The sequence below is a fragment of the Tenrec ecaudatus genome, chromosome 13 (assembly GCF_050624435.1).
Source record: "Tenrec ecaudatus isolate mTenEca1 chromosome 13, mTenEca1.hap1, whole genome shotgun sequence".
Classification (NCBI taxonomy): domain Eukaryota; kingdom Metazoa; phylum Chordata; class Mammalia; order Afrosoricida; family Tenrecidae; genus Tenrec; species Tenrec ecaudatus.
In genome coordinates, this window is record NC_134542.1 from 65578902 (window position 1) to 65605603 (window position 26702).

Consider the following 26702-nt stretch of genomic DNA (forward strand, 5'->3'; position numbering starts at 1 on the left):
GTGCCCAGAATGCTCCTTAGAGGCCAGGATGGCAAGACATCAACTTACATACTTTGGAAATGTTGCCAGGGCAGACCAGTCCCTGGAGAAGGACATCATGCTTGGTAAAGTAGAAGAGCGGTGAAAAAGAACGACCGTCGGCGAGATGGATGGACACAGTGTCTGCAGCAATGGGCTCACGCAGAGGGACACTTGTGAGGCTGGTGCAGGACCAGGCAGTGTTTTTTTCTGTGGTGCACAGGGTCACTGTGGGTTGGAACGGTCTCGATGACACCTCACAATGACGACACTAACTAGGACTGAGGTCACGAAGTCATTTGACTCCCAGCTTGACATCTGACCCGTGGCCCAAGAAAGCAAGATGAGAAAAGAGTACAAAGAAAGTGATCATTTGTGATTGCTGAAGACAAATGGGTGCATAAGCAATGTGGTGAAGAAAGCTGATGGTGCCCAGCTACAAAAGATATAGCATCTGGGATCTTAAAGACTTGAAGGTAAACAAGCGGCTATCTAGCTTAGAAGCAACAAAGCCCACAGGGAAGAAGCATACCAGCCTGTGTGATCACAAGGTGTCAAAGAGATCAGGTATCAGGCATCAAAGAACAAAAAATCAAATCATTGTGCATGAGGGGCAGTACAGAGTGGGGACCCAAGACCCATCTGTATGAAACTGAACATTCCCTTACAGAAGGGTCGTGGGGAGGAGATGAGCCAGTCAGGATGCAGTGTAGAAAGGATAGACTATAGAACTTTCCTCCAGTTTCTAAATGCTCACCCCCGCCCCCCGCCCCACTATCATGATTCCAATTCTACCTCACAAATTCAGCCAGATCAGAGGATGTACGCTGGTACAGATAAGAACTGGAAACAGGGAATCCAGGGCAGATGATCCCTTCAGGACCAGTGGTGAGAGTGGTGATCCTGGGAGGGTGGAGAGAGTGGGGTAGAAAGGGGGAACCAATTATAAGGATCTACATATAACTTCCTTTCTGGGGGATGGACCACAGAAAAGTGGGTGAAAGGAGTGGGTAAGATATGATAAAATAATAATTTATAAATTATCAAGGGTTCATGAGGGAGGGGGGAGCAGGGAAGGAGGGGAAAAATGAGCTGATACCAAGGGCTCAAGTAGGAAGCAAATGTTTTGAGAATGATGATGGCAACAAATGTACAAATGTGCTTGACACAACGGATGGATGTATGATTGTGATAAGAGCTGTATGAGCCCCCAGTAAAATGATTATTTTAAAAAGAAACACACACAAAAAGAAAGTGCTCATTTGCATAACACCCCGTGTCCACTGGAGTCCCCCCCCCCCACCATTCCCTAGGATGCACGTTTGGTTGCATAATTAACGCCACACTCATTTCAGAGTCAGTCAGACTCTGGGTGCAGCTTCTTATCCAAAAAAATGCTAATCAAAGGAAGTGTCGTGTGGCTTACTTGGAAGCAGCATGCTATTAAAGCGGCATACTTTGTATTAGCCTACTTTTCCTTAAACTCAGCCAGTGACAAGAGACAAGAGGAAAAAAATGGAAAACAGATTGTACTTGATACAGGTTTCTTGGGAAGGGCTCATATTGGAGCGTCCAGCCTCAGGGCAAGTTGGTAAGCTAAGATGGAGGTACCTGTAAATGCAGGTGGAAAAGGGTAACACTAACGACTTAGGTACATTCAAGTTGTGGAAATGATGCTTTCAGATGATGACAGCTTTCTGTGTAAACTAAGGTCATCTCCTGTAACCTTGACTTTCAAAAAAATGCCAACTCAAACTCATTGCCATAGATCGAGGCTGACGCTTGGCCATCCTGTGGGACGGGGGAGAACTGCCCTTCCTGGTGGGTTTGCGAGACTGTAACTCTTAAGGGCATAGACAGCTCTGCCTTTCCCTTGAGGAGCAACTGGTGAGTTTGAGACTTTGAGGGGACCCAGGTTGTTCATCCTGCCCAATGTTTCCCAGAGTGGTTGATACGGACCCCTGGGAGGGGCACTGGGATGATCCAGAGGGGCTGCAAAGGAGATGCCTCCACTCTATCATGGACTACGGCCTATAGTACAAAAGTTTTTAATCACCAAAGAAACTTCTAGTACTTTTTTTCCCCATGAAAAGGGGGTGGTAGGCTAAATAAGTGTGGGAACCTATGATGCAGCCAGTAAGACAGCTTGCTCCCTCCCCCCTCTCCCCAGTTCCCCCAGCACTGGGCCGGCAGCTCCTCTGGGAACACACGCAAGCACTTTGATGATTGGTTTCTATTATGAGAACTCAGCCCCACAGAATCACCAGTGCGTCATTTGGACGCTCTGGCGCTGGAGGCTCCCATGCAGGGCAAAAAGCCATTTGATAGTCAGGGCTAGGGGACACTGAACAGAACCTCAGACTGGGTCGGAGGGAACATTGGGGTATGTGGATCCAGAGTAAGTTTGCTCCCGCCTGACTGTGCTTTGTGAAACATCAGGCCGCCAGCCCTGTGCCACCCTGTAGGCAGTTCGTGTCCTCCCACCTTCCCACTCTACCTCTTCCCCAGCTGCTTCGGGCTTCCCCGCCCCAAGGCTAGCATTTACTGTCTTGCTCAAACAAAGACGTTGGCAATAGAACATTTCTCTTGGTTTTTAGCTGGTGACATTATTATCGGGCTGTTTTCTTTTAGATTTTCGATTTCTGACATTCCAAGAGGCTTTATGGATGGCTGATAACACCCCCCCCTCTCCCATCCCCCACCCCTTCCTCCTATAGTGAAATGAATATTCCAAAGCAGTCCCTGGGAGCTTAGCAAGAGAAACCACTGCAGACCCCCTAGGTAAGTTAGATCTTTTGGTTTCTGATGATTGTAATGAATGAGCTCTGCAACACAATTAGCTTTCAGGTCAATCACCTTTATTACAGGCCAGAAGCGACATGCCAGCGACATGCCAAATCAGCTTGGATCCAACCATGAGAAAGTCACAAATAAATACTAGCCAGCAGTGCCGAGACCAGGTTGAGGCAGAGAGCCACTTGCCCCAAATACACCATTTAAAGGGGCATTAAACACTCAGGAATTGAGATAAATAATATTTCATAGCAATATATTTTTTAAAATGAGAAGGCAAAAAAAATCCACACTGATCAACAGATCAAAATTTTAAATCATGACAAGGGCAGAGTTATGGATTGAATAGTGTGCCCATTCAAAAAAACAAATACTGAATCCTAATCCCTGTATCTGTGCAGGTGCTGTAATCGAGTTCCGTAAGACAGGCTACTGCTACATTAATGAGGCCAGGACAGCGTAAAGTGGTTACCATCCCAGTGGTGGTCCATCCTGAGTCATCAAAAGAGCAGGCAGACCCAGAGACAAGCGAACATAAACTTGAGGAAAGATGAGTCCGTGTGAACGTCGCCAAGGAGTCAAAAACCGCTGGGGTTATAGAGCTGGGGGCGTTGAATTTGGATTTCTAGCCTGCTGAACTGTGAGAAATACACATTTCTGTTCTGCAAAGCCACCCCCTTGTGGTATCTGAGCGATGGCAGCACGGGCGGTGTTTGTTCCAGCAGCGCTCTCGAGGACGAACAGTAACCATAACTTGCCGAGCCACTTTGGAGTGAGGGAAAAGGCAAACCCAGGAGCACGCACCCTGTTTCTATTTAGAAATCTGGGATTTTTAGCTCATCATAGATTTCCTAGATTAACTTTTAGTTAGAAAAAAACCTTTCAACTTCAAAAAAGTAAACATCATACTAAAACATGATCTATCTTCCGTTTTGTCGCTGAGATGAGCATCTGAATGGCTTTCCCTTCCCGACGGTGCGCCGGCACGCCCGGTGGTTAGGGAGGCCCATGGCAGGCGTCCCTCTCTGGCAATGTCTTCAGAGAAAAACCACATTCACGTCCACTCACCAAACACTGGTACTTCCTGAGCGAGGGCAAAGCAAGGTGAGCAACACCTCGATTTCGACCCTGGTTTGGCTGAAGTATTAAGTTAGAAGGTGTTTTCCAAATCCCATCACCACTACAAAGAGGACCGGTTGTCTTGACGTTGTTGTTGTTCTTAAGTTTATCTCAAAGGCACCATATTATCAAAACCCATAACTTTTTTCTTCTTCTTCTTCTTTTTTTTTTTTTAAGGAAAGAAAGGAGAGAACAGAAAACCCGCTTAGAAAGTGGAACCAGGTTGCTTCATCAAAAGGTTCTGCGTCCGCGGTAGCTCCCTCGGGTCCGCTCTTTGTTCGTCTTGGCCGGAGAGGGCCGGTGCGGCTTCCTGCGGTACTCCACTTGAATCCATCCATCGCTCACCTTACTCTCCTCCTCACTGGCCCTCGGCTCGGGGTGCAAGGGCATCCCCGGTATTGTCCTGGGCCGAGCGTGGTCACTCAGCCTCCGCTTGACGTCGGGCGACTGGGTGGCGGGCGGGACGCGGTAGTACCTTTCCCGGGAAGGTGTGGGATGCTGGCTCTTCCCACGGTACCGCCCGCGTGGGGAAGAGTTGAGCGAGGCACTGCCCCGCTCGCATTTGTCCCTGCTTCTCCCCGAGTAGCGGCCCCTCTCGGACGAGCTGTCAGTGTGCATGCTCGAGAAGCCGCTGTCCCTGGAGTTGAGCTGGAGGGAGGAGAAGTTCTTGGTCAGCCCGTACTGCGTGGGAGAGGAGCTTCGAGACGGGTTGATCGGCGTGATCTGTTGGTACTTACTGGGCGCCTGCTGGCGCCGCACGGCCGCGGCGTAGGAGTCCTGGTTTTCCAGGAATGGGAAGAGCTGAGAGCTCAGGATGGGATTGCTCTGGGAACGCTGTAGGGAAGTGTTGGACGCCATCTGGCGCAGCCGCAGCGTGTCCAACCACTGGCAGTCCGCACCTGCAGAGGGAAGGCCAAGGAGCATCTTAGTGTAAGCGTCGGCGAAGCTGAACTCGCCCGTCTCCGGAGCCCCCAACGCTGCTTGGGGTACACCCTTCCGAGAAGGTCTAGGCCAGCTAGAAGGACGCCTCTTCTATTAATATCCTCCCTTTATCTTCACAGCTTTATTTTTGACTTCACTTTGCACTTGAACCGGATGATAATGTGTTTTGGTGATCTTGCTTCTACCAGAAAGTGTGTCTGTCTCTCTGTGTGTAACTGCAGGTAACAGAACATGCACCTGCTCAACTACGGTAAGGCGTGTGGTTTGTTGACCAGGCTGACACCGCTATCTCAGCCTCGAAGTCCACCCACCTTTAACACACCCGCCTGCCCCTCTGTCCACACGGTGACCGTTGTCATTTCAACCTCATGCAGGCAGCAAGGTCAGCTCCTTTATTTCTGAAAATATACTCACTCACGGCCAGTGAGCTGATCGAGTCGATTCTGACTCATAGCGACTCAGTAGGATGCAGTAGGACTGCCCCTGTGGGTTTAGGAGGCTGTCAGTCTTCATGGGAGAGGAGAGTCTCGTCTTTCTCCCGTGGAGTGGCCGGTGGTTTCTAAATGCTGACCTGTGGTTAGCAGTATGACCCACTATGCCACCAGGGCTCCTACTAGCTGCGATTCTCAAACTCACTGCCATCGAGTTGAGTGTGACTCACAGTGACCCTAGAGGACAGGGTTGAACGGCACCTGTGGGTTTCTGAGACTACCTCGTTTTTCTTTATGGGAACAGAAGTCATCCAAGGAGGCTGGTGACCTCAAACTGCTGAGTTGGAGGCTAGCAGCCCAACACATAGCCACTCTGCCACCAGGGACACACATCACGAGCACTCACGAGGGAATCTACACTTCATGAGTTGATGCTGTGTGCTTGTGTGCTCCAGGGCTTTGCTTACATTAGCTCTAATTTTCCCACTTGCCCAAAGTCACCCAACCAAGAATCCAAGGTCCTTTTCCATCTGCCTCCCACCTTCTTTCTAACTAGCTGCGCCTCCACTTCTAGAAATGGCTGTTTTCACGGGTCTGTGTGGCAGGGATATGTTTTGCAGAGGAAATGCACCTTCCAAAGCCTTTGCTAACTAGCAGTTTAAATCTTCTGGGTCCCTAAATCCAGGGAAAGAAACCAAATTCTGGCAGTTGAAGCAGCTAGAGATGGAGGAAACCCAGCTCCTATCTCTGGAGCAGAGATTCCCGAGGTTCATAAACCAGAAGTGGTTTGGGGTATGAAAAATGAAGCTGCATGGTAACCAGGAAGATGGTAAGGCAAAACCCCATGGCTGATTCACAGGGATCACTTAGCTGCATCTTAGCGAATAAACAAGCTCTTCACACCGAAGATCTTTCTGCTGTCTTCTTCAGCACCTGGTGCTCCCTGTCCTCCTCCTTGCCACAGCTTCCCCAGCCGCTCCGGCTCTGGTTATACAGATGGAGCTTCTAGAGGGGAACAGAGCATGCTGCTCCTGTCAGTGAGTGGCCTCCCTCAGGCCTCTGCACAGGGACTACACACCCTGAGGGCCATTGACTCACCCTGACACACCTCCCAAGGTACAGTCAGCCACAATGCCCACTGTCCTTCACTTTGAGGCCTCTGAAGTACCCCAAACTTGAGCTGCCTCCCTAAAAGGACCTTCTACTCAGATTGAATTGGGCCCCTTTCAGTATGTCTTCAACTCAACTCCTGCAGGGTGGTTATGCATTGGGCTGCTAACCACAAGATTAGCTGTTCAAAACCACCAGCCACTGTGAGAGAAAGACTTTCTACTCCCGCAAAGAGTTACAATCTTGGAAACCCGAAGGTCAGTTCTACTCTGTCCTATAAGGTTGCTATGAGGCAGAATGTACTGAGGGCAGTGAGTTTAATTTTTGTTCTGGCACTCATAAATGTGACTTATTTGGAAAGAGGTTTTTTTTCTGTAGTCAGGTTCATGAGGTCATGCCAGAGTAGCGTGGGTCCTACAGCTAATTACTTCAGAGTTATAAAATAAACAGAGTAGATTCAGGGACACACCCAGGGGCAGACAGATGCCAAGGAACACCAAGGAACTCCTGGGCAGCAACGAAGAACCTTCCCCCCAGGACAGCGGTTCTCAACCTGTGGGTCGTGACCCCTTTGGGGGTTGAATGACCCTTTCACAGGGGTCGCCCGAGTCACAACAGTAGCAAAATGACAGCGATGAAGTGGCAACGAAAATAATGTTATGGTTGAAGGGTCACCACCACATGTGGAACTGTATGAAAGGGTCGTGGCATGAGGCAGGTTGAGAACCACAGCCCTAGATCACACCCTCAATTCAGACATCTAGCCTCTTCATTTGTGAGAAAATAAACCCCTGTTCCCGAAAAGTACCAACTTGTGCTATTTCTCTTCGAGTTATAGCAATAGCTAGCAAAGATACCAGGTAACCATTTTGATTAATTTTCTGTGTTCCCTGATTGTCTGCAGTGGCTTGGTCTGGATTCTCAGTGATAATCATGGAGTATTTTAGCCCAAAAGGCCTGGAATACTAGATGAAGATGCTTCATGTCTAACCTTCTCCAGGTGGGCTATTTGGTAAGCTTCCCTTTGGTCTACTGTCTGCCATTCGTAAGTGGGCAATGATGTACCTTGGATGGGAGCTAGATCGTGAACAGCATATAGCACATTTCTCAGGAACCCGAGGACAGAGCTCTCTGATGTGAGCTAGTAGATGCACATAGCATTCTTCTTCAATGCTGGCCCGCGTGCTCATCATTCCTCTGTCCCTAACATTATACAGATGCCCCACACTTCAGGAAGCTGAGAGAGTCTTCCCATTATGAGACTAAGCAATGGAAAAATGCAAGTTAAAGCACCACATATAGTGATGTGCCCAGTATCTTGTTTTAAAACCGTGCTGATAAAAGGCTAGCTAAGTCACATGCTACTCTCAGCATCACTGCCAAGGGACTTCATTTTCCTCCTCAGTTTTTTTCTCCCCAAATTATTCAAAAATCCAAGAGCCAAACTCAATGGCACTGAGTCGAGGCCAACTCACTGCAATGCTCTAGAACAGGGTAGAACTTCACCGGTTGGTTCCCGGGTCTGTAACACTTTATGGGAATTCAAAGCCTGTCTTTTCCCTTGAAACAGCTGGTGGGTTTGAACTGCTGACCTTGTGGCTATCAGCCCAATGCCCAACCACTACACTACCAGTGCTCATAATAAAAAAAAAATACGGTACAGTCAAATACGCCCTCAAACTCCCCTGCCTCTCTGAGCACACTCATCCTGACCGCCACCCCTAACTTCTCCATTCCTGTTTTACAAACCTGGTCTCTGCTTCTCTCCAAGGCCAGCTCGTCTTTCTGAGCACTGGCTCCTATCTGTCTTTCTTGGTGCCCTGGGGATGTAGTGGGTTACACATTGAGTTGCTAACCACAGGGTTGGCAGTTCAATCCACAAGATGCCCCCCAGGAGAAAGATGGGGCTTCCTGCTCCTATACAGTTTCAGAGTCCTACGGGACGCGACGAGTCGGAATTGACTCAGTGGCAGTGAATTTGGTTTGGTTTTGCTTTATACATCCCCGTTCTCTTTCCTCGCTCATCATGTACATGTCAACAAGAAGTGGATGTCCCATGGGGACCAAGTCGCTGGTGGAGGACACTGCCCCTCCATACTTGCCTCCTCCTTTTGTGACGCTTACAGATTCTCGTACTATCACCAATGCATTGGCGGACATAAATGAGCTAACCCTCCACCCCCATCCCACTGCCACTGAGCTGACTCCAACTCCTAGAGAGACTCCAGATAGGACAGAATCGAACTGTCCCTTGGGGCTTCCAAGGCTGGTTCATCTTTAAGAAACAGAAAGCCTCATCTGCTCTTAGACAGTGGCTGGTGAGTTCAAACTGTCGGCCTGACTGTGAGCAGCCCAATGCCTAACCCTCAGCACCACCAGGGCTTCTCACAAATGAGTAAGAGCTAGAAAAACAGTTGTTTTCATTTAGGGGGAGGTTGACATGGGGAAGAAAAGCAATTCTCCGAATTGTCCTTAAATGGGAGAGAAAGGAAGCAGAGACATGAATGTAGACTTTGCAGAAGGTAGTAGGCAGGCCCTCTAGGGTCTAGGTTGGATTCTTCAGGCCTTTGAAAAGGCGAGTTGATTTCCTTTTGACTTCCTCTGATTTCACCTCACTTCCTTCCGTTCCTTCCTCCCCATCTCTTCTTCCGGTACCATATGAGGACCCACTTCTTAGAGGCTTTGAGTGTCGGGGTTTTCTTTGTACCTCAACATTCCTTCCTTCCACGCTCATTAGAAACAACAGAGCCCTGATTTTGTGTGGGTGTCCAGGCATGTCCATGCAGTTGTATGTGGCAGGGGAAGCAGGTCCCAGCCTAGCTTTCGGTTGGACTTTGGTCTAAGTCAGACACAGTGCTGTTGTGTTGAAGACAAAGACAAGGAGCTCAATTCTGGCCCAAGAGACATGGGGGAAAATGAGAGAGTCTCCTGGAGGCTTAGAAGGCAGTTGTCCTGCGCTGAAATATGACAACCACAAGAGAACCGAACCCGTAGTTCCTCGGGATGGGAGTGGCCATAGCTTCACGTGAGGACCACGAGCAGCTACACGGCTGAGGATGTCGAGTGTAAACAAGAGCCTTCACGTGGTCGAGTAGACTCACCTTCTGCATCTGAAGTGTGGACTGATTGCTATTAAGCACAATAACAACTTTCATTTTTGTCTAAGCCAGTGGCTTTCAAACTTTAGCGTGCCCCTGCCTCACTTGCGGGACTGATGAAAATACGGACTGCTGTTTCCTGCTCTCACCATTTCTGCTCTGTCGGTCTGTCTTGCACCTTCGGAATCTGTATTTCAGAGGGCCCAAGTGTATTAGAGCTTAACTTCTGAGCACCCTGCTTGCAGAAGACTACAGATGACAGCGAAAGCCCATTTGCAGACTCCCCATGTGCATTAAGCCTCCAATGAATTTCCTTTGAGGAGCCCTGGTGATGTCATGGTTATGCCACACTGGGCTGTGATCAGCATGGTCGGCAGTTCGAAGTCATCATCAGCTCCACGGGAGAAAGGCCAGTTACAGTCACAGAAACCCACACGGGGTCACTATGAGTCAGCACTGACTCCACGGCAGTGAGTTTGCTTTGTCAGCTCGGAATTTCCTTTGATCATCAACTAAGACTATAGATGGTCTTGTCCGCAGGCAGGTGCATTGGAAAGAGGATGACCTCCATCATTCTCCAGCCAGCCTAGTGAAGGGCAGTCTCTCTTAGGGGCTCACCTGGGTGTGTTCTTGATGGATAGTACACTCCAGGGGTGGTGGGTGTCTCAGCGTCAAGAGCCACAGCCATGCCTCATCAGTCTTGCCCTGACTGCCTTGCTTGGAAAGCCCTGGACCAATCCTGTAAGCTCTTTGATCTAATATAACCTATGTGTCTCACTCACGGCCCTGTTCCTGCTTCTGTAGTCCCACCTATAACTGTGATGTATTAATCTATCACCCATCATGCATTTGTGAGTTTCCTTTGTTCGATGCCTTGTTTAACTAGCATCCTGATTGTGACTCTCAGACGCCATCATCACCTCTTGCTAATGGTCTCCTCGTCCGGATGATGTGTCGGTGTCCTTATGCTGTCCTTGTCCCTTTTAAGACTTAATACACATCCTCCTTAAATTATATTTGAGCCTGAGGTCTCTTTGTACCCTAACACACAAGCTCCCAGCTGGTCTGGAAGCTGCTGGGCTAGGAAGCCCACATGAAGAACCACTGGAGCAAACCAGTTGGAGTTGGGGGTTCTGTCCTTTGAAGGCGACAAATCCTTTTATAATTGATCGAGGCGGGGTCCTCTCGGGCTTCACTTCCTCCCCGGCTTCAAGGAGGAGGGACGGGAAGGGAGCTGGTGAACACTGGTGTAAGCCAGAGGGAAGCCAGCACGGTCTTCCACTCGGCAATCTTGCCAGTGAATAACCAGAAGGAAGTACAACATCACAAATCTCAGTCTGTGCAGACACCGGCCCTTCCCCTTGCTCTGACAATGTCATCGGTACGTTTTGGACTCTGTTGCATATGGAACATTTGAACAGTGACTTACCTGAGTTGGATCTGCTTCCGGGGTTGCCCTCTGAGTTGGGGAATAATGACTGTATGGCAAGCTGGACGGCTTTGACTTCATCCTGAGGTTTCATTCGGCTCCACTGAATCGCATGGACATGTCTGGAGCTCTTCGGGGTTCTCACATCACTCTGGTACAAAAGAAACACAAGACCGAACATGCAGACGTTCACAAGTTGGAAGGCCAGACAGTCAGGCGGCCACGTGACTTTCCTTCCCGTCCTTAGCAACTCGCCTACTGCATTGGCAGCAGCCGTCACAGTCGGCCTCAAGGTACGAATTAGATTCCAAGGAAAAAACGCAACCACGTTAACGCTTAGAATAGAGCATTCTCAGCAGCCAGCGATATGGTTGCCTTCGGCAAGAACAATTTAGAAAACCTCAACTGATTCTTGGTCGAGTAAGAAAAGAACAACAGGCCCTCTCTGATGCCGGCAGTGCTTGAAAACAGGTGTTTTGTGGAACACACAGAAACCGCATGGCTAGCTGCCATCAGGGCAGTTGGATGAGGTGGGTGGCTTGGTGGGGCGACAGGAGGGGGCAGGGAAACAGCTGCAAAGGAGAGATGGAACCCAAGGGCTAAGAAATGAGGGCCTGAAAAAGGAGAGGACACCAGACCAAGAGACACTGTTAGTTCTTCTCCTGCTGCCCCCCACCCCTCACACAACCACAGACCGTCAGGTTTCCCAGGTGCGACACGTTCATGTACTACAGAGCCTCTCCAGGGGTCAAGAGGTCGTGAAGGTGTGTGATGTGCTGGGTTTCCAGAACTGTCCAGGGCAGACGGTGAAGAGACCGTAATGCGGCCCCTGTCCAGTTGTTAAAAGAGGGCTTTTCCTGGGACGTGGGGAGCAGCTAAGGGCAGTCGGACTAGTCTAGATTAGAAGGGCCTTCAGGACAGCCCACCTCTTGTTTAGATTGTGTACAGTACTTCCATGGTTAACTTTTTCCTCTGGGCCTCATCCCCAGTGAGGTATATATCCTGGCTAAAGCCCACTGCCATCGAGCAGATTCCGACTCAGAGCTTTTAAGGGTGCGCCGTGTACAGGAGCAGACGGCCACATCTTTCTCCTGCAGCGCAGCTGGTGGGTTCAAAGCTCCCACCTTTCAGTTAGCAGCTGAGCCATACACCACTGCTGCACCAGCCTCCTTCCAGAGCTCACGGACCTTGTTCAGTCTCATCACAGTGTAATCACCTGGCAGGAGGTTGGTCTTTGCTAAATGAATGAGTTTTAATTGTATAGCATAATAGAGTTTCTATTTTTCCACATAAAAATATCATAAGATTGAAAATGTCAATATCAAAGATCGAAAATACCAAAGAATCTGCAGTAAGTAGTAGGTAGGGTTTGTGCGCTGTGCCATTGCAGAATCAATGATCTGCTCTCCCCACTAAACTCGAAGCACCAAGAAGGCCTTTCTGGTCATTATTTGGTCCCCCAGGACCTAGCACACTCAACGCTGTGAAGGTGCTCAATCAATAACTGATCAATGCCGCTCTAACTAGGGAATGGTCCCTAGGTCCCTCTCTTGGTTTTATTTGTTTTCTTATGTTCAATGGGAATTGGTTAAATAACCTCACTTGCAATGAACTCTCTGAGGGAGGCAACAAAACACCTGTAGAAAACTGACAACGCAGCCGGCGGCTCCCTTCCCCCAGAACGTACCTCATATGTAACGGTGCATTCCACAGTCTGATTGTCCGCTATTCCCACAATCCACTTCTCCATGACAAATGGGGGCTGAAAAGGAAGCGCGAGGATGAATCCGTGTTGTCACATAGCCTTCTGCGCGGTGTTTTTCTCTGAGGCCCACTCAAGATCGGCAAATAGGGGAAGGATGCCAGGTGAGCAGAGAAACCCTGTTGACCCTCACCTGACTACTCTCAATGTGCCGGTGTCTCGACCCCTCTGCAGAAAGCTTTCTCGCAGTTAAGAGAAGGACTCGACAGTAGAAGAACACCTCCAAGTGGCTTCCTGGAGCGCATGCCCAGGCTCGGTCCGTGACTGATAGTCACTCGGCTGTCTATGATCTGGTGAGGCAGCAAATGCAGCCATAGAAGCTGTGGAGACATTCCCTGGGCTTAGTGAGGATGCTAGACCTTGGGTCATATTTTTAATTTTCATGAAAATGGTCTCTATCAGAAGTGAATCTCCTCTCTCCTCTTCTTCTCCTGACCCCCCTGTAAGGTTACCAAGGGAGGGCTGGCTGCGGGGCTGGGTACAAGGCAAACGCAGTAGAGATTTAACGGGGTTCTTCAGGTTTTTTACTAGAATGGTGATTGCTTTTGTCAGCGTTCTAATTTTTTAATTCTGTAGATTTTGAGAGGTCTGCTTCAATCCTGTTTACTTTACAGCACAGGGTTTGTCAGGATTATATACTGGTATGTGGCATTATAGCGGGAACCTATATTAATTTGGTCTTATAATCCCCACTATGGTTTTTGGTTTTTTTTACCTTCTTTGACTCTGCCTTGCAGCCTGGAACAGCTGCTACCACCAGAGACATGACAGATTGGGAGGAAAGAAAACATGTCTTTTTAATTTATTCAGGCCACCAAAACAATATGCCCAAAAGGGGGGGAAAGGGATAGTTAAAGCCAAGGTATAACCTTTACAAACCCAGAATGCCATTGGAATAACTCCCAACTGCACAGGGGAATCCAACAAAGACCATCACGTGCATCTACTTGATGCGTCCACTTACAAATGAAAAGGGACTTGGGAGTTTAGCAATCTCATGACTGTGAGAGAACACAGTTCCAAGTCTAATGCCATGGCTGTGGAGAACCTTCTCACTTCCCTACATGGATGCATGCCCTGGTTCTTCTTTGATATGAGACCCATTTCTTTCGATGGAACCAAAAGCGTAGTTAAGAGTGTACCAGCGTTAGTGACTGATGTGAGGTTTCGAGAAACTGTCTTACTGACAGCATGGTTCTTTTGACCTCTATCAACGTCTCATGTGTTAATTTTAGTGGAGTCAGAACCAAATTGGCATGCATCCACTGTGAGGAGCAAGTCAACATTTCTGTGAGCCTTGCACCAGCATTTTGGCAGACTTTTCCCATCGATTCCAAGTTAGTAGCATGTTCCTTTGTGTCCACTCTGGGAACCCATTGGTGGAAACTCATAGAAACCATCAAGAGTTCAACATGGACCTCATAAATACCCTCATCCCAACCCTTCAAGACCTTGGACACAACCAAGCAAACCTTCCTTCCTATAAAGTTTTTCAAAGTTAAAAATGATCCAATGCTTTGAGGATGATGATGGCAACAAATGTACATGTGCGTTTGACACAATGGATGGATGGATAGTGATAAGAATTGTACGAGCCCCCAATAAAAGGATTTTTTTTTAAAGTTAAGAAAACTCAAGAAATAAATAGGAAAAAAAAAAGATCCAATGCTTGAGGTACTTTTTATCATTAGCATAAAGAAAAGTAGAAGAAACATTCAAAACATTTTAAATATTTCTTTGCCATGCTTTGTAGTTCATAAAGCATGGGGCTTTGGCAATGAAACGATTGTGATCTCAGTCTGCTACATACAATGAATGGCCTTTCAACAACCGGCCTGAAGCTAGCTGATGTGAGTATGCACAAGCAGAGACATACACTGTGGGAGGATTTTAACATCTTTACTTGGTATCTGTGAATTCAACAAAGCTCTTAAACCGTAAATAGAACCTTACCTTTGTCATCTTCAAAAGCTCTGCTTCGGGGAGGTTGGTGTTGAATGTGACATCTTTTATGTAGGTTACTGCAATTTCATCCCCATCCATCTCCATATACATTTTCCACTTACAATCCTGGAAGTGAAACAGCCAAATGATATCATTTGAGAGAGCGACATGAGTATTTACAAGTCTCAATGTTTTGTAACTTGTGCAGTCTGCGACATGAAGGATTACTTGGAGGATTTGTTTCCTGTCTTCTTCCTTGCTCCGTCAAAGGGCATGACATTGGATCACTGTGTGTATCCAAATGACCCCCAGTGAGTGCGGCTCTGAAACAGTTCATCCATGAAGTTGGGTGATGTCACCCGAAACCTCTACACCGGTGCTCACCGTCCCATTTTGGAACTGGTTTTCTGAGGTAGGATCAGTGTAGGCTGCATACCAAGTCAATCTCTTTTGAGAGATAAACAAGAGACGAAAGAAGCAGGGATGAAATGCTACTAAAACTGTTAAAAACAAGAACAGAAAAACAAGGAAGGAGAGAGGCAGAGATGGAGGAAGACAGAAGCCCAGCACGTGGAGATGTCCCAGGATCCAACAAGGAGAAGCTCAAGAGACAAAAGACCTTTTCTGAAGATGGGCTTCTAGCCTCCTCAACTGTAAGGAAGTAAACTCCAGTTTGTTAAAACCACACCCTAGAAACACCCACAGCAACAGAGCCACGTCCTGGTGTAACAGCTGTTACAGCAACACTAGCGAAGGAACTAAGTCAGTTTTCTTCTTTCTTTTTAAAAGAAATCATTTTATTGGGGGCTTGTACAACTCATATCACAATCCATACATCCATCCATTGTGTCAAGCACATTTGTACATTTGTTGCCATCATCATTCTCAAAACATTTGCTTTCTACTTGAGCCCTTGGTATCAGCTCATTTTCCCCTCTCCCCCACTGTCGCTCCCCCAAGTCAGTTTTCTGTGATAGGAGTTACAAACTCAAAATCCTCAAGATAATAAAAATGAGCAAAGTTAGAAGTTTCATTATTGAGCCATACGTTGTCAGGGATAGGTTTAATTTACATCTTTAAACACTGTAAAGATATTTTTCTTCTCTATTTTTTGCCATTATTCCCCCCCCCCTTTTAAATTGTTTTATTAGGGGCTCATACAACTCTTATCACAATCCATACATACACCAATTGTGTAAAGCACATTTGTACATTCATTGCCCTCACCATTCTCAAACATTTGCTCTCCACTTAAGCTCCTGGCATCAGCTCCTCATTTCCCCCTCCCTCTCTGCTCCCCCCTCCCTCATGAACCCCTGATAATTTATAAATTATTATTTTGTCATATCTTTCCCTGTCCGACGTCTCCCTTCACCCACTTTTCTGTTTTCTGTCCCCCAGGGAGGAGGTTATATGTAGGTCCTTGTAATCGGTTCCCCCTGTCCAACCCACCCTCCCTCCACCCTCCCAGTATCGCCACTCTCAGCACTGGTCCTGAAGGGATCATCCGCCCTGGATTCCCTGTGTTTCCAGTTCCTATCTGTACCAGAGGATGTAAACTGGTAAGGATATTTTTCATAACCACAAAGAAATGTGATTTTCCCACTTAAAATTTTTTTAAAAATCAAACACCCTCCTAATCTACTTTTAATTTAATGACACAAACTTAAGATCCAGGTCACTTTTCTCTTCACAAGATGGAAGACATTGTGAGTGGGATGATGATGAATAAAAATGGATCAGTAGCCTGACTACTGGGAGTGATAGGGGAGGTGGGGACTCTGGAATTCAAGTGTAATTGTCTTAAAGGGTCAGACACTACTCGGCTTCTCTTAAATGTTCCTGAATGAGAATATAGACCCAGTTTTGCTGGGTCCTTTAATTTTTTTTCATGCAAAACTAGAAACCTGTATTCTTATGTGAATCCTCTCAGTTTTTGATAACTTTTCATTGTGAATTTGGTGAAAGGTTGCAGAATAAAACAGTTTTCCATCCACAATTTATAGACATTTTGCTTTGTGTCATCGGTTATTGTCCATGAATAAATGTTGCCCTTTTGATCTCTAATGGTTGATTGTTCTGAGGAGTATGGACTTCCACAGTGTTATTATTTGCCTTATAGACCTGTCTATTATTTGGCTGAAATCTGTGGGAAAATGGCTCTACATACACATATATATCTATATCTATCTATCTATCTATCTATCTATCTATCTATCTATCTAGTATTAAGGTAGCAGATGGACATTGGACTTCCACTCAAGTACTTACTCAATGCAAGAACACTTTGTTCTATTTAATTAGCATTCCATGATGCACACCTTCCTGACACAATCACTGAAGACAAATGTGTGCATAAGCAAATGTGGTAAGGAAAGCTGATGGTGCCTGGCTATCAAAAGATATAGCATCTGGGGTCTTAAAGGCTTGCAGGTAAACAAGCAGCCATCTAGCTCAGAAGCAACAAAGTCCACATGGAAGAAGCACACAAGCCTGTGTGACCAAAAGGCATAGGAGGGGCCATGTGTCAGGCATCAAAGAACAAAAAATCATAACATTGTAAATGAGGGTGAGTGCAGAGTGGAGACCCAAAGCTCATCTGTAGGCAACTGGACACCCCCTTACTGAAGGGTTGCAGGGAGGGGATGAGCCAGCCAGGGTGCAGGGTAGCAACGATGAAATATATAACTTTTCTCTAGTTGTTAAATGCTTCCTCCCCACCCACCCCCCAACCCCCACTATCATGATCCCAATTCTACCTTACAAATCTGGCTAGACCAGAGTATGCACACTGGTACAGATATGAACTGGAATCACAGGGAATCCAGGACAGATGATCTCTTCAGGACCAGTGCTGAGAGTGGCGATACCGGGAGGGTGGTGGGTAGGTAGAGTAGAAAGGGGGAACCGATTACAAGGATCTACATAAAACTTTCTTAGATATGACAAAACAATAATGTGTAAATTATCAAGGGTTCTTGAGGGAAGGAGGGAGACAAATAAGGAGCTGATACCAAGGGCTCAAGCAGAAAGCAAATGTTTTGAGAATGATGATGGCAACAAATGTACAAATTTGCTTGACACATGGATGGATGTACGGATTGTGATGAATTGTATGAGCCCTCAATAAAATGATTTAATTTTTTTAAAAAAGTGTGACTGAAGGTTACACCCTCAGAGGTTTCACACACACACACACACACACACACACACACACACACACACCACACATATATATAATCTGTAGCTCAATAGAGAGTGAGAGCGAGAGCGAGTGAGCACTTGGCCATGGTAGTGGGTACCATCTAGTTGACCTGGCCTCAGTTTTGTGAGGCTGAGGTTGATGGGGTCCATTAGTCGTTTGCATCAATTGTTTCCATGCACCTTTGTTTTCTTACTGTTCTGTGCACCTTCCGTGGGCATTCATAAGCTTTTAAGACACCAATTATCAAAGTAGGATGTAGAACATATTCTTTGCAGTCTATGCTATGCCAATTGATTTTGATACCCTCTAATAAATTGACTTCTTGATTTTAAAATGGCGGTATATGAATCAAATCATCAAATACAATTCCATGTAATAAAAAATGCTTTCTCTTATTAGTCATTGAACCTATTACCTCTTACTTGGTTGTGACTCATCATAACCTCTCAGTCAGGGTAGGGTTTCTGAGACTGTAAATATTTTTGGGAGCAGACAGCGTCATCTTTCTCCCAAGGAGTGGCTGGTAGGATTGAACTGCTGATCATGTGGGTAGTGGTCTAGTGCTTAACCCCTTCTAGCACCAGGGATCTTTTGATTAGTGATTAGGAGAATGTAAAATAAGCCATGACCAGATATCACTATATGCTACAGTGGGTAAGACTAATAAGAGCAAGTGTTCAAAGAATGTGGGGCGATGGGAACGCTCATGAATTGGTGGTGTTGCTGTTGTTGGCGGTGTACATGTAAAATGGTACACAGTCACTTTGGGAAAAGTTTTGGCAATTTCTTAAAACTATACATGCATCTATGAGATGAGCTGGACATTTCACTTGTAAGTATTTACACACGAGAAATTATAAGTGGCTCATATGAAAACATCCCCAGATATTTTATCATACAATCAACAAGCTGGAAACAGGTTAAGGATCTGTCACCAAGAGAGAAGATAAGCTATGTCTCACTCATGGAGTGGTCTGTGCACTTGCTCGCCATGCAAGTAAACAAATTCATGATAACGCAACAGCACGAATACATCTCGAAACATCAGACTGAGTCTAATGTTTTAGAAATTCTAAAAATGGGGAAAAGTCAGAAGATAGTTGCTTCGGCAAGCAAGGGGTGACTGAGGAGGAGGGGCACGAGGGGACTTTCTAGGTGATGGTCTCTCAGGAGGGGGCTGGGCTCCGTTAGGTGCTGTCCAGCCGGTCCTGACTCACAGCGACCTTGTACGCACAGAACAAGCACTGCCGGCCCTGCACTATCCTCACGAGGGCTCTCATGTCTGAGCCCCTCTTTGCTGCCCATCGCACTGAGGCTCTCCCCTTTGTTCGCGCCCCTCTGTTACCAAGCCTTCTCTAGCGTCGGCGCTCTCCTGATAATGGGTCTCCTGGGTACCATAGACAGAGGCGTCTGTCCAAATGTGGCAAGTGTGCGTTGAAGCAATTGCCTTAAAGGGTGGATGGGACTCTGTGTCTCTTGAGTCCTTCCTGTGTGGAAATGTGAGCTCAATTTTGCTAGTTTCTTTCATTTTTTTTTCATAAAGTGTCTTCATTTCTTCTTAAACTCTGGCTAATAGCATACATCCTGAAGTATTTAGGCAGAAATGTGCTGATGTCTACTTTTATGTTTTGAAGAGCTATAAAGAAAAATTCAGGAGCAAAGGATGGCTAAGGAGATGGGTGTGTGCTATAGCAAGGACAGGCCCCCCTGTGATCTGAATCTGAAAGGGGGGTGTTCCTATGAAGCTTCCAGCAAACCAACCGTTCATAAAGGCAAGAAACAATGATCACTTCTTTATATGGAAAAAAAATGCGAATATCCCAAAGACCTGAAGAACAATCTACTTGATCATCCAAATAACACATGAAACCTAAAATAACACTAACATGTAGTCAAAAGGGCTCTGGTGCCCCCGCGGGTCGGGTAGTGAGCTGCAGAACACAACACGGTCAGTGGTTCAAACACACCCGGCCTTCCTTGGGAGAAATATGAGACTGTCTGCTCCGCTGAAGATTTACAGCTTCAGAAGGCCTAGCCAGGGTCACTATGCATCCGAATCAGCGTGATGGCAGTGGGCTTGGTAGCACATAGGAAAGGCAGGAATCATGTGGGAATGCCTAGCTCATGGGAAGTAGAGGCCCTTGGGGATAACGTGCTGATGCCTTGGGCTGCTCCCAGAGGCACGGGCAGTTGGAAACCATCAGCTGCTCCATGGGAGAAAGAAGAGGTTTTTCTAATCCCATCAAGAGTTGCCGCCCTGGCCCTTGGACATCCCTTTACAGAAGGGTCACAGGGAAGAGACGAGCCGGTCAGGGTGCAGTATAACACTGATGAAACATACAACTTTCCTCTAGCTCTTCAATGCTTCTTCCCACCCACTATCATGGCCCCAATTCTAGCTTACAAATCCAGCTAGACTAGAGCATGCACATGGGTACAGATAAGATCTGGAAACACAGGGAATCCAGGACAGATAAATCCTTCAGGAACAATAATGAGTCTGGATACCAGGAGGGGGAGGGGAAGGTAGGGGTAGAAAGGGGAACCAATCACAATGATCTACATACACCCGCCTCCCAGGGGGATGGACAACAGAAAAGTGGATGAAGGGAGACATTGGTCAGTGTAAGACAAGAAAAAATAATAATTTATAAATGTTCAAGGGTTCACGGGACAGGGAGGGTAGGAGAGGGAGGGAAAAAATGAGGAACTGATACCAAGGTCTCAATTGGAAAGCAAATGTTTTGAGAATGATGATGGCAACAAATGTACAAATGTGCTTGACACAATGGAAGCATGTCTGGATTATAAGAGCTGTATGAGCCCCCAATACAATGTTTTAAAAATTAAGAAAAAAACACCTTTTTTAAAAAAAGAGTTGCAGTCTAGGAAACACGCGGGGCCAGGACTCCCTCTCCCATAGCGTCCCTCTGAGTTGGAATCGACTGGCTGACAGTGAGCAGGTTTGGGCTGTCATATGAAGCAGAAGTCACAGGTGTGTGAGAAGTCTCAGGGAGGGAGCTGGCTGCCGTCCCTCGTGCTGCTCAGGGTTCGTGCCGTCTCTTTAAGGCAAAACACATGCTAAACGCTTGGCTTACTCTTTCCCTTTTCTGACCTTCTCCCCGGGAGGTGAAATCCTCTCAAACAAGGGGACATGTAGGCCTTTTCATAAGAGTGGCCAGAAATTAACTTAGAGAGCCAGGGATGACTGTATATTAAAATGTTAATGGCTGAACCGAAGGAGGGCGTTGCGTGGACTGTCGCTGAAACACAAATTCCACTGCGCTGTGCGTGTGGGAGAACGATGCTGGGCGATGTTCTTGCTCTGGGTTAGATGCCTTTATGGTCTCCCTTTTGCTGAGATTAGAACACGTGCGCACACAATCTTGCACGCCGGGACTAGACTGGGCGCTCATGGGAGGGGGCCTGGAATGTTCCCCAGAGCAAGCTCAGGCAAACTTTCCACAGAGAGGCTTTTGAGAACTTGTTGGCTGCAACAGGAAGCTGGGGGTGCCTGATCTTCTGGGAAAGCGGTGGAGGAGTCGAAGAGTAACATAAGCCCCCCCCCCCTCTGTGGGGAGTGACCCTCTGCCCAGAGGCAAAGCCAATCAGTGAAGGAAACGACCAAAATGGCCACCCAGCCCTTGGCTGACATAAGTCACCCTAGTTGCTCAGAACCGACAGCTCTCCCCTGGCTTGCTTTGTGCCACCCTGAGAGAACCGAGTCAGATAATGACTATTGGGGGTCTCGCTTGTTCTTCTCCGAAACAGTGAGAGACTCCTCAAGACAGTGGCTGAAATGTACGAAAAACCACCCCCCCACCCCCAAACCCTTAGAAAAGGCAAGGTGACTTCATTCTGTCTCGTTTGCCTGTCACATTTTAGAACGAAGTTAGTCAGCAGCAGAGACGGGAACTGTACGAAGGCTCAGGCTCTCCCTGCTTTTGTCCTGCGCGTCACAAGCGCGTCCCCAGGACCCAGGTCTCAGCTCAGACCTTCCTTCACCTGTTCTCACGAGAGGTGGGTGCCAAGACCTTGTAGTTTAACCCTTCTCTGACCTAGAAAAAACCCCGCACATACCTCTTACCTGAACCAGGAAAGAAGATAGCTACAGAAGCAATAAAGTTATAATCAGAGAGGTTACGATACCAGGGGGACATTATCGATTTCATTAAAAGCGTAGCTTCTGCGTGCTACATAGCCGCTCGAGAAAGAGAATCTGCAGTTGTCGCCGATGTCATTAACTTCATTTGTCAGATGCACTGACAGGTGTTTTCAAAGCATTGATGATTTCATTATTGTTTAATTAAGAAAAGTAATCCACAAATAAGTAATGAAAACCAATGTCAAATTAACCTCAAGTAACTTTTTTTTTTGGTACCCAGAGAGTCATAAGTTGTCAGGAAGGAAGGCTCACCACGATCAGGATGCAAATAAGAGTCAATTCCACCGGACAGCCGCTGCCGACATTCAAAAGCCAGGTCGGTGTTAGTAGCCAACCGCTCAAATACACGAACTAAAACCATCGGAACTGTTACTGACAATACCAACCCCGCCTGTTCACGAGCAGCCTTACAGCATCTTACAGCCCACTTGCTACCGCGGCAGTAACCTGGTAACGATCGGGTCAGGCTGTGGGGCGGTGGGCTCAGGTTTAAAAGTGAAAAACCATTCAGGTTCCTTCCTCAGGGCGAACCTCTGATTTTGGCTTGCTCTGAGTTGCAGTAATGGGAGTACTGATTTTTTGGATGGGAAATATTCCAGAGGGACTGTGGATGTCTGTGAACGACTCTCCACCTTGGCAGGCGTAAATAAAAAGCAGGCAGCTTTGCATTCTGAGGGATCTGAGGGGGGGGGGTGGGGGCTCAAAGGACTCCTTTTCCAAAGCCAGTCCCACCTGGAAGCCTGACAAATCCCTGTTATTCACTCATTTGGCTTCAGGCAGTGATGGCGTCTATTAAAATGGAAACACCATGGAGAAAGGATTCTGCATCAGGCCATTGTGGGGAGCAGTAGGCTTCCTTCCGAGTGAAAGCTCACAGCTCACACGGGTATAAAGTCCGTCCACCTGCGCTCGGTTCACAGGGTTTCACCTCCCGCTGCCTCTCCGGGGCTGCCCCAACTCTAGCCAAGTTCTGGAACCTTTCTGAACTCTGTGTTCTCTATCCGCAGCGGGTGGCAGTGTCCTGGGTGAGGATCAGATGAGGTAATATAAGTCAAGCACCCGTACTGGAGGCATCTGGATAGTGAAGCGCTCAGCTCTGAGCTCAAAGGTCATCAGTGTGGAGCCACCAGCTGCTCCACGGGAGAAGGAGAAAGATGCCTTAGTCTTTTTCTGAAAGGAAGCAAAGCCTTGGAAACCCCAGGGGGCAACTCTATCCTGCCCTGCAGTCACTAGGGGTCAGAAACTACCCCATGGCATTGGATTTGGCTCTTCATTCCCACCCCCTCACCCCCCACCATTGTGTTAGTGACAAGTTTGGAGCTCAAAGAGGAGGGATTGTTGATGATCCAAGCCATGTTATTTTCAATGGCCTCACGTGCATGTGACAGCTGGACAAGAAAGAAGGAAGACAGCAGAAGACTGGATGCCTTTGAACCACGACAAAGAAGACGGAAAGTACTCTGGACTGCCCGAACCAACACAACTGTGTTGGATGAAGTACAGCCAGATGCGCCTGTCCCGGCATGGAGAACGAGACTTCCCCTCATGTACTTTAGGAGAGAGCCGGCTCTGGAAAGGGCAAGTTTGGCAGAGCTGAGGGTCAGGGAGAAAAAGGGAAGACCTTCAGCAGGACGGGTGACACAGTGGCTGCAGCAATGGACTCCAACATCCCGAGGATGGTGACAATGGGATGTCTGGGCAGAGGTTGGTTCTACTGCACACAGGTCGCTCTGAGTCAGAACAGACTCCATGGCCCCTAACGACAACGTGGACATTTCGAATGCCGGTCCTAAGCTAGCTCCAAATGTCCAGCATGCTATCTGGCCTGCTATCAGGCTGAGCTACGGGGTCGGGGGGTGGGGTGGGGGGAGACAGAGGGCAGGTGAACTATGACGGGTGGCAAGGAACCAAAGGAGCTGGAGGACAGGGTCCTGTCAGAGGCAGGATGCACCACATCACCCCACGGGCAGGAATGTGGAGGTAATGATTCTGGTGCCAGCTCGACACAAAGAAGGTACAGCCAACCTACAAATGAATACACTTACATAGCTTGGATTACGTAACACCAATTCCGCCTTTCCCTGCTTCAACACATCCCCAGGGAGCCTTTGCTGAGGAGAACCGCCAGAGGCCTGAGGCTACACGTGGCTATTGAACGTGACCGACAACCAGAGAACTTTGTGTTGGATAAGGAAACCGAGGCGCAGAGTTAGGTGATTTGAGAAATCACACACATAGTGAGTGGTGGAATTCAGAGGTGAACCACGCCATCTACTAGTACCTTGAGAGCAAGTCTCCGTGCCGTTTCCCGCCCCCCAACCTTGAATTTACCCTTGGTTATGGGCTCCCCAAAACGAGTGTTGAAATCTTAAACCTGAGACACGTGCAGGTAATCAGATCTATTGTGATGTAAGCACATTCCGAAACGCAATCTAACTTCATTCATTCAGTGCCCCTCGTGCCAGTACCGGGGATGGAATCAGTTACATACAGAGCAGTGGACACAAGAGACATGCATGCACACCTGGCAGAGGGAAGCCTGGTGAGATGTACCACAGGCCAGGAGCCCCCAGCAGGAGCCCCAAGCTTAGACCCTGACAGAGACCGAGGACCTCCCCCTAGAGCCACACCCTGCATTCTGACTTCTAGTCTCCAGAACCCTGCGACAATTAACTTCTGTCCCTTAAAGCCACTTGTTTGTGGTACTTGCCTAAATATAGCAGCACTAGGAGACCAAGACAGCCCTGCTACAGGCTAGCGAGAGCAACTATGACAGGGCAGGGGGAGCGCATCTCCCAACAGTAAACGTGAAAGGCAAATTCCAAGTCATTTAATTACCCTGGCTGACTGCCTTGTAAGACTCCATGGCAGAGATTGAGATACTGAGTCTCTGTACGTCCAACCCAGCCAATTTCCCCTCCACTGTTGAAAAAGCTCCTGTGGCCAGTGCACATGGTACCGCCCTACTGTCCTGAGGATGCTTTCTCATGCGCTAGCCATGTGGTGTTTGAGTCACAACATTCTCCTCCTGACTCTCACCTTCCAAACTGGGAATAACCAAAGGGTTGCCAGCTGCAGAAGGAAAATCACAGGGCCAGGCCCTTACCTGTTATTTCATAATTGGATTCCTTTCCAAATTATACTGCAAAATGGTACTTGGAAGGAGAACCAGAATGCTCCTTAGAGGCAAGATGGCGGCACTTCACCTCGCACCCTTTGGACACGTGATCAGGAGAGACCAGTCCTTGCCGGAGGACACCATGCTTGGTAAAGTGGAGGAGCCTCCGAAAAAGAGGGAGGCCCAAAACCAGATGGATCGACGCAGTGGCTGCAACCAGGGTCTCCCACTTGGGAAGAGTTGTGGGGTGGCTGGGCCAGCCGGTGTTTCGGTCTGTAGCACACAGGGTTGCTGTGAGTCGGGGTCAACACCATGGCACCTCACCATCCCCACATGCGCCGATCAGATTTGTATCTTGACGCCCCCTTAGTCCACTGACTGCTGTCAAGTCGGTTCTGATGCCTATCGGGCCCCAGAGGACCGAGTGAAAGTGTCCCACAGGGTGTCCAAGGCCGTGTATCTTCGCAGGAGCAGTGGCCTCACCTTTCTCCCACACAGTTATACGAAGTGACAGTACACGTTGATGTCATTGAACTACAGAATGATACGTGTTAGCTCCCAAGGAATAAAACATTAATTGTGATATAAAAGAAGTGATCGTATAGAGGTGGAAGCGGGCACTGAGGAGTTCTTTTTGCTAGGGATTGTGTACTCAAGCCTTTCCACCAGCAGGAATAATCTGTCCCTAAGTGCAGAGCACTGAGAAACCTGTACGAGTTGGGGTTTGGGGGGAAACAGGCATTTTTACATCCAAAACTGAGTACAAATATGGCAGTTATGTTGGGTGTCCAAGCTATGTACCCTTCATCTGTGCAGCTGCTGAAATGCCTGGATCATTTTAGGATCAAGTGTTCGGTTAATGGAGGATAGGAAAGCATTCCATTCGGACTGCGTCAGCATTGGCCATTGTATGGAAAAAAATTTTCTGAATCATGATTACTAGCCAACTGAAACAGAAATTTTTACACCGTGAGCACAAAATCCTAAACAACCCCCAGTAAATGCTAAAATACACATCTATTTGTGAGAATTCACTACTGCACTCGTGGTGAGCTGCTTAGAATTCTTGGGAGTTCTACGCTGGGGCAAGTGACATCAACGCAGGCGTTCCTCGCTCCTTCTTAAAGAGTGGAAAGAAGGCAGGAAAGAAGGAAGGAATCAGAGGAAAGGCAGGCTCAGGGTAGAGGAAAATCTTCCAAATAGAAAAAGAGATTAAAAATAGCACAAGCACAAAAAAAAAATAGCACAAGCACATATTGTTGTGTTTGAGTTCCCGGCAATTCAAAGACAATAACCTCCCGCTATCTATCTTCCTAACCACATCATGCTGCCCATGTGAACACAACAGGTAAGTCTTAAAAAGAAAAAAACCTAGGGTGAATATTGTCCAGAACATCCCAGAAGGAGACAAGTCTCCAAGTGAGAGTTCCAGGCTTCTCTGGATCACCTTTCCCTAGCACTTCGAGGTAAATAATAACGATTTTAAAAATTTGGTCTAATTTGCATAGAAAATGCAGATGATGTGCACCAAGAGTCTTGCTAAATATCTACCCTGTGTAACCACCGAA

At 47.6% G+C, this 26702-nt stretch overlaps 1 protein-coding gene across 3 annotated transcripts in view; it reads right to left on the reverse strand.

Moving 5' to 3' along the window:
* Positions 1-2878: 2878 nt before the first annotated feature.
* The window catches only part of MAP3K20 (mitogen-activated protein kinase kinase kinase 20), a 193851-nt gene continuing 170027 nt past the window's right edge, over positions 2879-26702 (reverse strand). For all 3 annotated transcript variants that reach the window (XM_075529211.1, XM_075529209.1, XM_075529212.1), the window contains exons 17-20: positions 14656-14772; positions 12628-12702; positions 10941-11091; positions 2879-4829 (exon numbers count right to left, since the gene is read on the reverse strand). In XM_075529211.1, the coding sequence (XP_075385326.1) occupies positions 4162-4829; positions 10941-11091; positions 12628-12702; positions 14656-14772 (1011 nt within the window). In that variant the 3' untranslated portion in view covers positions 2879-4161. The remainder of the gene's footprint in view (positions 4830-10940; positions 11092-12627; positions 12703-14655; positions 14773-26702) is intronic.